At 37.7% G+C, this 13,807-nt stretch overlaps 1 protein-coding gene across 1 annotated transcript; it reads left to right on the top strand.

Annotated features, from left to right (window-relative positions):
- Positions 1–3,091: 3,091 nt before the first annotated feature.
- On the top strand, positions 3,092–12,900 carry LOC145718153 (ATP-binding cassette sub-family A member 9-like). Its single transcript, XM_081809602.1, has 5 exons — positions 3,092–4,011; positions 5,759–5,966; positions 7,994–8,158; positions 8,759–8,862; positions 9,452–12,900. Exons 1-5 carry the CDS (start codon positions 3,916–3,918, stop codon positions 9,680–9,682), a joined length of 804 nt encoding a protein of 267 aa, XP_081665728.1. The 5' UTR covers positions 3,092–3,915; the 3' UTR covers positions 9,683–12,900.
- Positions 12,901–13,807: the final 907 nt, after the last annotated feature.

Below are 13,807 nucleotides of genomic sequence, written 5' to 3' on the forward strand. Positions count from 1 at the left end.
TTCCAGAGGCTGCCTGCCTTCCTCGGCTTATGCCCGCCTTCCTCCATCTTCAAAGCCAGCAATGGGTTGACCCTTTTAACAGCACCTTGCACTGACTGCCTTTTTTACTTCTCTTTTCCACTTTTCAGGACTCTTGTGATTACATTGGGTCCCCCTAGATAACCCAGGATTATCTCCCTGACTTAGAGTCGGTTGGTTACTCCCATCTGTTCCCTTAATTCTCCTTCGTCATGTAATATAATATATTCACAAGTTCCAGGCTTAGAACGGGACCATTCTTCTGTCTGCCTTATTCCTCTTCAATTATTCCTTGCTTTTCAGACTGAAATGGCAGATGTACAATATTCCCTGCAAGACACAATGATTAGGTTTTATCTCTGCCTTGAGTTGGTGACCTTCCCATTTGAGCTGCCTCCTGAATACCAGTAGGGACCAGCATATTCGTGGCTTTGCTCTCGCCCCATGGATAAGATCAGCATTAGGTCATGTATCTAGTAGCCAGAAACAACCTTATTAGTAATATGATGGAAGAGACAATAGCAATTCTATAGTTTGCAACCCTCTTCAAAATGGCACCAAAGGAAGACACAATGACCCCCAAAACCCAGGTCTTATTGACTTGTGCTCCAAGCTTTGTGCCAAAGCTTAAGCCATAACGCTTGGAACATTTCCTGGACCAATTCCCCTCCTACAATGTTGGATTCTGTTCATTAAGATTACACCTTATGTTTTCCTTATCAACTAAGATAATTCATGGGCATTTATGTTTTACAAGTCTCAGAGTAATTTTGTTTTTCTTCCTGATGGGAAAATAATGAGATAGACTTCTTTTTTTTTTTTTTTAAATATTTTATTTATTTGACAGAGAGAAACACAGTGAGAGAGGGAACACAAGCAGGGGGAGTGGGAGAGGGAGAAGCAGGCTTCCCGCCAAGCAGGCAGCCTGATGCGGGGCTCGATCCCAGGACCCTGAGATCATGACCTGAGCTGAAGGCAGACGCTTCACAACTGAGCCACCCAGGCGCCCCATGAGATAGACTTCTTGCAATTCAATTATGAAACTCATTCTGGGAGATACACTAGTAATTCTTGGACGGCACTAAGATGACCATATAAATAATTACATCTTGCTACAACTACCAGACTGAAGGTTATATCTGGAATCTGCTGCCTTCACTAGGTTTGAAAGAGACCATCTGATGGCTGTTAGACAGCTAAGTCCTGAATTGTTGTTGTTATATAGGTTCTCTATATATAATGTCCTTTGCAAACAATTCTATAAAGAGTTGCTGATGCGGGGCCTACTTATTGGAAACTGACAGTATGGCTGACTGGTAGACCTGTGTGTAAGCCTAAAGGCTAGCGCTCTCTCCCTGTAAGCTTCAGCCCTAACGTGGATTACCCCCAAGGCCAAGGTTGAGCCCATAAGTAGGAGGCAATGGATGACTGTTCCACTGAGAACAGCAGAGCAACATGGTACCTGAAAATCATCAGGCCTAAATTGCCTCCAATAATATACTATTAGAATGAGGTTCCAGTTCAAGGAACTCCAAATGCAAATTTACCTGATTCATGAGTTCGTTCCCTTCCTCCCTATTTCTACCTCCCACCTATCCACTCATATGCATGCAGGAGTAACAGACATCATGAATCTGAAAATTATTTTAGGTGCTCTTTTCTACTGGCAATAAAATGGGGCCCGCGATTTGCAAGAATCAAATTTGTCTGTAATGACACCACACATACCTCTTTACCCAACAGACCTTATCACAATAACTATATTTTTCTGCTCATACTTTTCCAACAAAGAGCACCTTCACACCACTGGGTCCAACTCTGGCAAGATCTCAGAATCTAAACAGCTTGAGAAGGCACAGAACTTCAAAGGTTCTTTCTATTTTTCAGGACATTTTTCACCTCTTTCAGTTTTTGTGAGAAAATCAAACATGACTGTAGGGTGAAGAAAAAATGGGGTAGGCTGTTTTTTATTCTTGGCATTTTAGACTCTTTTCGATTCTACTTCTTGCATCCCACCCATACATCACCTAAGGTTTGTTTTTTTTCCCTCCTCATCTTTGCAAATACACTTTCCAGTGGATGCACTTTGTCTCTCTGCCCACACCCAGAAGAGGTGCTTGCCCCAGATATGGAAGCTACAAGGGTGCTCTCTTTGCACCCATCATGGGCTTGTCTTTCTTGAGAATTCAGTTCATCAGGTCTCCTTGCATCTATTGCTTTTTGTTCGTGCTATGGGAAATATGGTTTTAATTTTGTCTGGATTACTGTTGTTTCTTACCATTGGTGTAAAGATACTCCACATTCTTCTATATCTCAGCTGTGGACTTGAACAAAACAACGATATTGTTTCATGCACATTCTCATCACCTCCCTGATATTCCATGAGGTGGAACTAGATGCCAAGCTTCTGCCATGACCATTAGCCCTGCAGGTCCTTTCAAATGAGAGAATATTGTGTGGTTTTCAGGGATTTCTTCATAATTTTAGATTCAGTTAATTTTCTCAATCTTTGATTAATATGCACATTTTGGTCAGGAGAGTCAAACTTTTTTGTGTATATTCCTTAACTTGAGGCAAAATTTAATAATTTAACTGACATTTCGTGGGGGAGTATCTGTGGTTTGGGTTTAAATTATATTCTAGTTTTATTGCAAATAGATATTTCTTCAGTGTTCTTTGTATTTGTCCCTTTGGGTAGATTTTTCAAAGGAAAATGGGCAAATCACTTTTTCACTTCCACTTTGAAGATATCAGGCTGATTTTTGTTCCATTATAAACTGTTTTCTCTTTCCTTTCTGAACGACCCCACCTCTACCCTGACAACTTAATTCTAACTTTTCCCTCTATCCTTTAATTTTAAACATACCATTCTTTTTGCCATTTTATTTGGTACTTGGAGAGCCTTTTTGGGAAATATACATGTCTTCCAACTACCTTGAAAAATTAATTTCCATTGGGCTTTTTACAATATACTTTCTTCAGTATATTTTTCTCCCAACTGTTTTTTCTTCTTTTGGGGTATCTCTTTACCAAATACTTTCCTTTTGATCCTACTTTTTTTCTTTCTACTTCATGTATTTTTTATCTCTCTCATCATTTTTAAATGAGTTTTGATTTTCTTTGAAAATTTGGCAAGATTATGAAATTTTTCTCCATATCATAGATCTTATGTTCTTTACTGACTTCAATGGGACTTTTAAGTATGTAATTTGCTTTTCATTTCTTCTTACCTTTCTTCTTGAATTTTATTATAGTCATTAAATGGAAGACTTGAAAACTTTTCTTCTGTTTATCGTAATAAAGTTTCTTTTGAAAGATCATATATTTTCTCTGCCTCTTGAGAGTAATCAATCTTTCCTTATGTTCCAGCATTTGGGGGCTCCTGGTAATGACTGGACAGACCAAAGCCCATGGCTAAGTAGTCTGAGTGCATCCCTCCTTGAGCTCCTCACCCCGTCTGGATGTTGGTAGAATCTCTGATCTTGCACAAAATGGAGGATTGATCTGCGCAATCCTTAGACAAATTTTGAAAACAGCATTGTCACAGTGGTTAAGAGTGAGGTCTCTAGAACTTGGTCATCTAAGTTAAAGCTCTGATTCTGCCACCATTAGCTGTGTTTGGCAAGTCACTCAGCCTCTATGTGTCTCATATCTCTCATCTTTTAAATGGGGAGAATAATAGGATCTATTCCAAAGGTTTATTATGAGGATTAAACTAATTGATTTTGTTAGTTAACTTGAACTTCCCTTCCTATGTTTTTAGCCTCTGGCTCCTTTTCCTACTCATGCAATTGGAAATAGCTGTTACAATGTTTCTTTTTGGTTTGATTGCACAATGTTTCCTATTTCAGACCTTCACATTTACTTCCTTCTTTATTTTAAAATAAACAGGTCAGAATGAGCAAGAGGCACATAAGTGTGGGTCAGCAAACGTGGGCTCTCCTCTGCAAGAACTTTCTGAAGAAATGGAGGATGAAGAGAGAGACCTTGTTGGTATGGCTCAGAGCCTATGTCTTCTCATATTTAGAAGAGGAAAATGTTTTTTTGGGGACACTGCAAACAGTTTATCTTCATTATTTAATGTTTCATATATATGTTCTATTGTTAACTAACAGCCTGGAAAATTTTCCAAATTCTGGACTTTGCTACAACTTAAATGAAAGTCATTTAAATATATTATTATTTTATGTCTGACTAGAGGCATTCTTTAAATAATTGATATTCAGAAGCTCTCTGAAAAATAAAGCCATGCTTTGTATTGCAGAGATAGTAATTCTTAAAATCTGAACTCATTTGAAACTCATGAAGGGGGGCACCTGGGTGGCTCAGCCGTTAAGCGTCTACCTTTGGCTCAGGTCATGATCCCGGGGTTCTGGGATCGAGCCCCGCATCGGGCTCCCTGCTCAGCGGGGAGCCTGCTTGTCCCTCCCCCACTCACCCTGCTTGTGTTCTCTCTCTCACTGTGTCTCTCTCTGTCAAATAAATAAATAAAATCTTTTTTTTTTTTTTAATAAAGAAACTCAGGAAGGAATAGATACAAAAGTTCAGGGTCAAAGTCAAAGAAAGAAGCAAATTTAACCCAGAATTAATCCAGCAAGTAATCAAAAATTAAAAAAAAAAAACTTCAAAAGACAAATTGTAGCACTTCTGCACACTTGTACTAAGGATACAATGTCAATTTGAAAAAAATAATGGGTATATAAACAGAAAAAGAAAATGGCATTTTGAATTTTTGCTTCTATTAAGACAATACTTAGTTTCTCCTGATAAGAATGAGCAGATGTACTTTGTGTAGAAAATTAAGTAAATTGAGAAAAATACATTAAAAAAGTTAAAATCACGTATAAAATACCCATCGTTCAAGGGTTAGTATATTAATATTTCATTTTATGAACACTGTGTGTGTGTGTCTGTGTTGTTTCAACAAATATGTATTGAATTCTTGGATTGACAGTAAATAAAGCATACAAAAATCCCAGCATGGAGTAAAGATTATATAAGTATAAATATAAAAGTTGGATTCTACCCTACATAGACGTGTTACTTGCAACCTTTTAACTGTTTTTAATATAAGCATCACATCTGTCAATTGATCTATCTTGATATAGAGCAACACACATACTAAAACAAGATCAGATGGTAAATAAGATATGTACCTCTTTTAAAGACCCGGTGTTCAGAATCGAAAGTGTGTAATAGGGTCTCTTCTTAATACCAGATTTCAAATGCATTCTGTTGCATTTCCAATTTCGGAATGTTGTCACAATGACAAAGATTTTTTAAAATTCTTTTTATGAGCAGTATTTTGGGATGATCTTCTTCCTCATATACAGCAGCAGCAGATAAAAATAGGACCTTGCTCCTGTTGATGAGAGCTGGAAACCAATTTCATGACACCTAACATTTCTCTATCATCGACACTCAGGTGCAAGCATGACTGTAAACCACTGGGTCATTCCTGAAGCAATCTAGCCTCTAACACTCACATTAAAGTACGATAAACTTAGACTCTCAATCATAATTGGAATCAATGCCACAACTCTCTCTTGATGGATGATGCATATATTTCAAAATATGCTAATCAAAAGACAAAAGAAAACGGAAACACTGGGAAACTGGGAGAGAGGAAAAAATGGTCCATGCTACATAACAAAACTACGTGTTTGAGGTTGTTTGTGGATGATTTATCTGTGGATGAGCAGCTATTGATCTGCTTCATTTTTCTCTCATTGCTGTGTAGGAATGGTTTTTCTCATTTCTTCTAGTATTGTTTGCATACCGACTTTCCTCCAATTTACATCAAGTTAATGACTTCCCTCAATTGCCTGCTATGAATCTGGGACGTGTAGATAATTTTAATGATTCTAATTATGTGATTGCATTTGCACCTGAATCCAAAACAACCCAGGAGATCATGAACAAAGTGGCTTCAGCCCCATTCATGAAAGGTATGTTCTCTGGCAGTTCTGGGTGTTTTCCTGATATGCAAAACATACAAATTTATTTTAGGATTTCCTATTATCTTCATTATAGTCCGTATCAAAATGAAACATTATTCAAATGTATGCTAGTGAGAAGATTCTGGAAATATTGCACAGTGCTGACAGTATGGTTTTTAAATCTCTTCAAATATATAAAAAATTGAGAGAGAAATTAGACAGTTAAGTCAAGAAATCATGGGCAATAATTACCAACAAAACTAGGTGGTAAGGTGTTTCCCCAAATCCCACAATATAAGTGGGTGGGGAAAAAGCACCAACAGCCACCAAGTCTACATGGCATCTCTCTCTGGGGTGTTGGGAGAGTGAAGGGGAGCAGTGGGGTATCTGATGGTCCTGAGAAGAACCCCTTTAGAGGAAGCCAGTACCCACTGCAAAGAAGAGTAGGCCAATCTGCAAGCAACTGAAACCATTTTCGGCTACTGTACTGGTAGGGTAGTGTTGGACTGTTATTCCAAAGCTGTTACATATGTAAAGTGGGATATACCAAATAAGTAATTATGGAATAGTCTTTTTCTCTCACCCCTGTGTCTTGGAAATCCAGGAGTCTCAGTCCTGGAGGAAAGGAGATGCAGAGGTCTGGGACAGGAAATTGACAGGGTAAAGAATATTGTCAGGGCACCTGGTTGGCACAGTTGGTTGAGCGTCCGGCTCTTGGTTTTGGCTCAGGTAGTAATCTCAGGGCTGTGGGATCAAGCCCCGCATCAGGCTCTGTGCTCAGTGCAGAGTCTGCTTGAGACTCTCTCTCCCTCTTCCTCTGCCCCTCCCCCCATGCTTGCACGCTCTCTGTCTCTCAAATAAATAATCTTTTAAAAATATGTTGTCATTCCCGAAAGCTAGGAAACCAGTGATAATGAATAGGTTCTGTCAAAGGGACTCAGCAGTCACCTTGAGGAGACTCCCACTGGTCTAAGTTGGCATACTTTGAGCTTCAACAAGAATAGTAAGTGTAATGATATGAAACTCATCTAATGCATACATAAAATCCAGGCTTTCATAATGTATTAAAAGAAAAAAAATTGCTTTTGGAAGATGGTACAAAATCGTTCTTCTTATGAAAATTTGTATATAAAGGGAAGATACCCAGTATTTATCCTGTATGAACTGTACTATTGGATAATCAAACAGATGCTGGAAAGTACTGTTTTATAAATGTTTTCTACTAATAAATAAAAAAACAAATGATGGCAATATAATATCACCATTTTGAAACTCCCATTGAGTTAATGGATCTAGGTACTAAGTGTCCATGGCTGCTAATAATATCTCCAAACACCAGATCATCAGAAATCCTGACACTCTGATGAAAGAAAACACCACCACATATAGTCTTGCCAAAGGGATTAGCCAGAGTCTGATGAAGCCTCTGGATGCCACTGCCAGATTGCAGGAAATGCAGGGATTAGGAACATGTCAAATTGCACTAGAAGCGTGCATCCATCAGAACCCAGGCTGCAGGGAATTACGTGGTTTCAGTGGCCCGGGTTTGGTCAGTAACAGTCATTAATTCACAGGATATTTTTTGGATATCTTGAGAAAAGATTCTCCAAATTTAACAATTTTATGCTGTCTTCGGAGGTTTGGCCACACTGACACCATTATCACATGAAAGTACATATTATAATTGTAGGATATAGTTCAAATTTGGATAGGTCTGTGTATTGCTAGGGGTATTGTGGTATAGTAGTGGTATTGCTATTATTCCAAATTCAATGCTTTAAATCATTGGTTTAAAAGCTTATTTGGAAAGGCATAATCTGTTTGTGATAAACGTGATTGCCACATTAACTCTGATTTTATCTAGAATTTTAGACACTCCCCCATAGTATGAGTCTCTTATTTAGGACCAGCCCTGCCTTTAGTGAATAAAGAACTTTAACATAATTGAATATGACCTGCCGTCATTGTACCACATAGAAATCTTACTGATTAGCTACTTTCTTCTTACTTATTAGCTACTTTCTTTCTCGTGGCAGGAAGAACAATCGTGGGGTGGCCGGATGAGAAAAGTATGGACGATTTGGATTTAAACTACTCTATAGATGCAGTGAAAGTCATCTTTAATGATACCTTCTCATATCATTTGAAGTTTTTCTGGGGAGGGAGAATCCCCAAGATGAAGGAACACAGAGACCATTCAGGTAACTTTCCTACTATAAGGGTTTTTTTGTTGGCTATTATGTCCTTAGCCACTAGAGGGCACATGTGATCCCTGAAGTCCACACAAATATACGCTGGGTGTACTCTTAATTCCTGAACATAAATGAGATTCATTCTTATTTAAAGAAAGCCTGTGTTCTTAAGTGTATTGTTTTATAAATAAAATCTTAAAAAAAAAAAAAGAAACAACAACAACAAGAAATTATATTTGCTATTATTCCTATGCTTCTCCTAAATATAACCTGAAGGAAAGATTCTTGCTCATTGATTCCCAAATGTTTAAAAAAATGTAGTGCTTTCTTGGCAAAAGCAGCAGAAGAACAAAGCTCAAAAAAACATTCTCGGCTAACTGAGAGAATAATAGATTGAATAAAAATTATTAATAACTGGTCTTAACAACATTAATAAAGCAATTCTGGTGTATTCTTGGGTGTGCTCTTCAAGCCTCACCGGAGAAGTCCTACCGTACACTGTATTATTGTGGACTTGTACTGCATTTTGGAACATTTGAAGTTTTGATTTTCCCTATACCAAGATCGTCCCATCCCATCATAAATGGTTATGTTCTTCTTTTATGAAAGCTCATTGTCAAGTGATGGATGAAAAAATCACATGTGAAGGTTCAGTGTTCTGGGAGAAAGGCTTTGTAGCTTTTCAAGCTGCCATTAACGCTGCTATCATAGAAGTGAGTATTAAGTTAAAGAAAACTAATTGCATTGTAAATTACATTTTGATGTATGGTGCTACAATGGATTGCCCTACCTTAGCATTTAATTAATTGAGTCACTTAATTTATCTGGCACAATCCACTGAGCAACTGCTGTATGTGAGCCATTACACTAAGCACTGAGGGTCAAGAAATAAGTAGAACACAGGTACTTTTCTCCAGGGATCCTGGATAATGAGGGGACAGAAATGTGGACATGAAGTCACAATAAAAGTTGAGGTTCTATCATGGAATTATACATGCTGTGCAAGGCAAACAATGAAGCAGAAGACACTCTGATGAGAAATATCAGGGAAGATGAGTAACTGAAGCAACATTTCAGTTGTGCCTTCCAGCATGAGTAAAATTTTGTCTAGTGAAGATGGTAAATAGGAATGTTCTAAGGAGTCAGGACAGAACTTGGAGTGTTTCAGGAACACAAGGAGCCAGATTATGATGAACATATATATTTAAATGTGGAATGCACATAATTTCTTATAACAGAGAAAGCACATGAGGTTATAATTGGTGTGATGATAACAATGTGTTCATTGATACTTTCCCTTAGATCACAACAAATCATTCAGTGATGGAAGAGCTGATGTCAATTACTGGTATAAATATGAAGATATTACCTTTTGTTGCCCAAGCAGGAGTTGCGACTGATTTTTTCATATTCCTCTGCATTATTTCTTTTTCTGCATTCATTTACTATGTATCAGTCAATGTTACCCAAGAAAGACAATACATTAAGTCATTGATGACGATGATGGGCCTTCGAGAATCAGCATTCTGGTAAGTTACATGGCCACAGCCTATCATGCAACATAGATAAACACAACAAGCTAGCTGGTTGGACTCCCTAAGCCTATGAAGTATCATATTTAAACTTGATTCTTTCCTAAAGCAGAGCATTATAAAGGAATGGAATAGATTCAAGTAAGCATGGTAAATAAAACTTTTCATACTTCTTTAAAGAAAGTCTGATCCCATAGATGTCTGCTGATACCCAAGTCAGTAAGCAATAAAAATGATGACTCTCAGTCACTAGTTGCAAGACACGAGTGCACCCGAATATGTAAGAACTTGAGGTTTCTAATGTTCGATGAAATATACATTTCAGATATTTTGTGAGATCGGGTGGTTGATACTGCCCTCACACTGAATGATTCATCACTCTGGTGACACTGATGGAAAAAAAGCCCATTATGCCCTTTCAGCACAGAGCTTCCTTAGTGGAGGACTAACAGAGTGGTTAGAACACAGGCCTGGGAGGCAGGAAGCTATGGGTCTTCTCCATCTGTCCATTACCATCCCAAACAAGCTACTTAATTTCTTAAAACTCAGTTTCTTTTTCTGTGAAACATTGGTAATGGCATCTGTCTCTCATTGGCCATGACGATTAAAGAAGGGAATGTATTTAAAGTGCTTTGCATTGAGCATAACAAAAATTAAACACTCAATATTAGATGACAGTTGATAGAAATTTGGGAAGGGTCAGAGTCTGAGAGGACAGTAGTTATAAGTTAAGAAACCAAGGAGTGAGGGATGCCTGGGTGCCTCAGTCAGTTAAATGTCTGCCTTTGGCTCAGGTCATGATCTCAGCGTCTTGGGGTCCCTGCATTGGGCTCCCTACTCACCCAGGAGGCTGCTTCTCCCTCTCCTGCTCCCCCTGCTTGTGCTCTCTCTCTCTCTTTGTCAAATAAATAAAATCTTAAAAACAACAACAACAACAACAAAAAAGGAGTGAATCTCCAACTAACAACAAAAAAAAATTTAATGGGTTTAGCCAAGGGATGTATTTGAGATATAGAATAGTAAAAGCATGAATTCTGGACTGAAAAAGTCATGGTTTGCATTTGGTTTCTTTATATACTGTTGTTATTCTCAGTGGTAAACAAGATTTGTAGAATCTACAGAATAGCTCTGGACATATGCCATGTAGTCTTTAAAAGGACATTAGGGGAGGACAAGATGGCAGAGGAGTAGGAGACCTTAGTTTCATCTGGTCCTAGGAATTCAGCTAAATAGCTATCAAACCATTCTGAACACCTGTGAACTCAACTAGAGATCTAAGAAAAGAATTGCTTCAAAACTACAAATAGAAAAGTGACCGCTTTCTGCAAGACAGAATGACAAGACAGAAAAACTCACCTCAAAAAGAACAAGGGGCAGTACAGATGGCTAGAGACCTAATCAGTCTGGATATAAGTAAAATGTCAGAACTAGAGTTCAGAATAATGATTATAAAGATATTAGCTGGGCTTGAAAAAAGCATAGAAGACACTAGAGAATCCCTTTCTGAATAAATAAAAGAACTAAAATCTAATCAAGTCAAAATTAAAAAGGTTATTAATGAAATGCAATAAAAAATGGAGGCTCTAACTGCTAGGATAAATGAGTCAGAAGAGAGAATTAGTGATAAAGAAGACAAAATGATGGAGAATAAAGAAGCTGAGAAAAAGAGAGATAAACAACTACTGTATCACGAAGGGAGAATTCGAGAGATAAGTGATACCATAAAGCAAAACAATATTAGAATAACTGGGATCCCAGAAGAAGGGGGGGGCAGAAGGTATATTGGAGCAAATTATAGTGGAGAACTTCCCTAATCTGGGGAAGGAAACAGGCATTCAAGTCCAGGAGGCACAGAGAAACCCCCTCAAAAATCAATTAAAATAGGTCAACACCCCAACATATAATAGTGAAACTTGCAAATCTCAGAGACAAAGAGAAAATCCTAAAAGCAGCTCAGGACAAGAAGTCCTTAACCTACAAGGGTGGAAACATTAGACTGGCAGCAGACCTATCCACAGAGACCTGGCAAGCCAGAAAGGAGTGGCATCATATATTCAGGGTGCTAAATGCGAAAAATATGCAACCAAGAATACTTTATTCAGTTAGGATGGCATTCAAAATGGGAGAGATAAAAAGCTTCCAGAACAAACAGAAACTAAAAGAATTTGTGATCACTAAACCAGTCCTGCAAGAAATATTAAAAGGGATCCTTTAAGTGAAGAGAGAGCCCAAAAGTAACATAGACCAGAAAGGAACAGAGACAGTATACAGAAACAGTGACTTTACAGGTAATTTAATGGCACTAAATTAATATCTTTCAATAATTACTCTGAATGTAAATGGGCTAATTGCCCCTATCAAAAGACACAGGGTATCAGATTGGATAAAAAAGCAAGACCCATCAATATGCTGCCTGCAAGAGACTCATTTTAGACCCAAAGACACCTCCAGATTGAAAGTGAGGAAGTGGAAAACCATTTATCATGCTAATGGACATCAAAAGAAAGCTGGGGTAGCAATCCTTGTATCAGACAAATTAGATTTTAAACCAAAGACTGTAATAAGAGATGAGGAAGAACACTATATCAAAATTAAAGGGTCTATCCAACAAGATGATCTAACAATTGTAAATATTTATGCACCTAACATGGAGGCAGCCAATTATATAAAGCAATTAATAACAAAATTAAAGAAACACATCAATAATAATACAAAAATAGTAGGGGACTTTAACACTCCACTCACTGCAATGGACAGATCATCTAAGCAGAAGATCAACCAGGAAACAATGGCTTTGAATGACACACTGGACCAGATGGACTTCACAGATATATTCAGAGCATTCCATCATTCCATCATATTCCAGCATTCCAAAGCAACAGAATACACATTCTCGAGTGCACATGGAACATTCTCCAGAATAGATCACATACTGGGTCACAAATCAGGTCTCAACTGGTACCAAAAGATTGGGATCACTCCCTGCATAATTTTGGACCACAATGTTTGGAAACTGGAACTCTATCACAAAAGGAAATTTGGAAAGAACTCAAATTCATGGAGGCTAAAGAGCATCCTACTGAAGAATGAATGGGTCAACCAGGAAATTAAAGAAGAATTTAAAAAATTCATGGAAACAAATGAAAATGAAACACAACAGTTCAAAACCTTTGGGATGCAGCAAAGGCAGTCCTAAGAGGGAAGTATATAGTAATACAAGGCTTTCTCAAGAAACAAGAAAGTTCTCAAATACACAACCTAGCCTTACAACTAAAGGAGCTGGAGAAAGAACAGCAAATAAAACCTAAACCCAGCAGAAGAGAATTAATAAAGATTAGAGCAGAAATCAATAAAATAAAAACCAAAAGAACAGTAGAACAGGTCAACAAAACTAGGAGCTGGTTCTTTCAAAGAATTAATAAGATTGATAAACCCCTGGCCAGACTTATCAAAAAGAAAAGAGACAGGACCCAAGTAAATAAAATCATGAATGAAAGAAGAGAGATCATAACGTACACTGAAGAAATACAATTATAAGAACATATTACAAGCAACTATATGCCAACAAATTAGGCAATGTGGAAGAAATGGATGCATTCCTAGAAATGTATAAACTACCAAAACTGAACCAGGAAGAAATAGAAAACCTGAACAGACCCATAACCAGCAAGGAACTTGAAGCAATAATAAAAAATCTCCCAACAAACAAGAGTCCAGGGCCGGATCACTTCCCAGGGGAATTCTATAAAACATTTAAAGAAGAATTAGTACCTATTCTTCTGAAGCTGTTTCAAAAAATAGAAATGGAAGGAAAACTTCCAAACTCTATGAGGCCAGCATTATCTTGATCCTAAAACCAGACAAAGACCCCACCAAAAAGGAGAATTATAGACCAATATCCCTGATGAACATGGATGCAGAAATTCTCACCAAGATACAAATCAATAGGATCCAACAGTACATTAAAAGGATTATTCACCATGACCAAGTGGGATTTATTCCTAGGCTGCAAGGCAGGTTCAACATCTGCAAATCAATCAATGTGATACACTACATTAGTAAAAAAGGACAAGAACCATATGATCCTCTCAATAGATGCAGAAAAAGCACTTGACAAAGTACAGCA

The sequence above is a fragment of the Leptonychotes weddellii genome, unplaced genomic scaffold (genome assembly GCF_054177405.1).
Source record: "Leptonychotes weddellii isolate Sample4059 unplaced genomic scaffold, ASM5417740v2 HiC_scaffold_1133, whole genome shotgun sequence".
Taxonomy (NCBI): Eukaryota; Metazoa; Chordata; class Mammalia; order Carnivora; family Phocidae; genus Leptonychotes; species Leptonychotes weddellii.

Bases quoted from the DNA above. Each gene is read 5' to 3' on its own strand.
- LOC145718153 (XM_081809602.1), top strand. From the start codon at position 3,916: ATGAGCAAGAGGCACATAAGTGTGGGTCAGCAAACGTGGGCTCTCCTC. The intron at 5,967-7,993 runs GTATGTTCTCTG...TTCTCGTGGCAG, and splicing joins TTCAGCCCCATTCATGAAAG to GAAGAACAATCGTGGGGTGG. The intron at 8,159-8,758 runs GTAACTTTCCTA...CTTTTATGAAAG, and splicing joins GGAACACAGAGACCATTCAG to CTCATTGTCAAGTGATGGAT.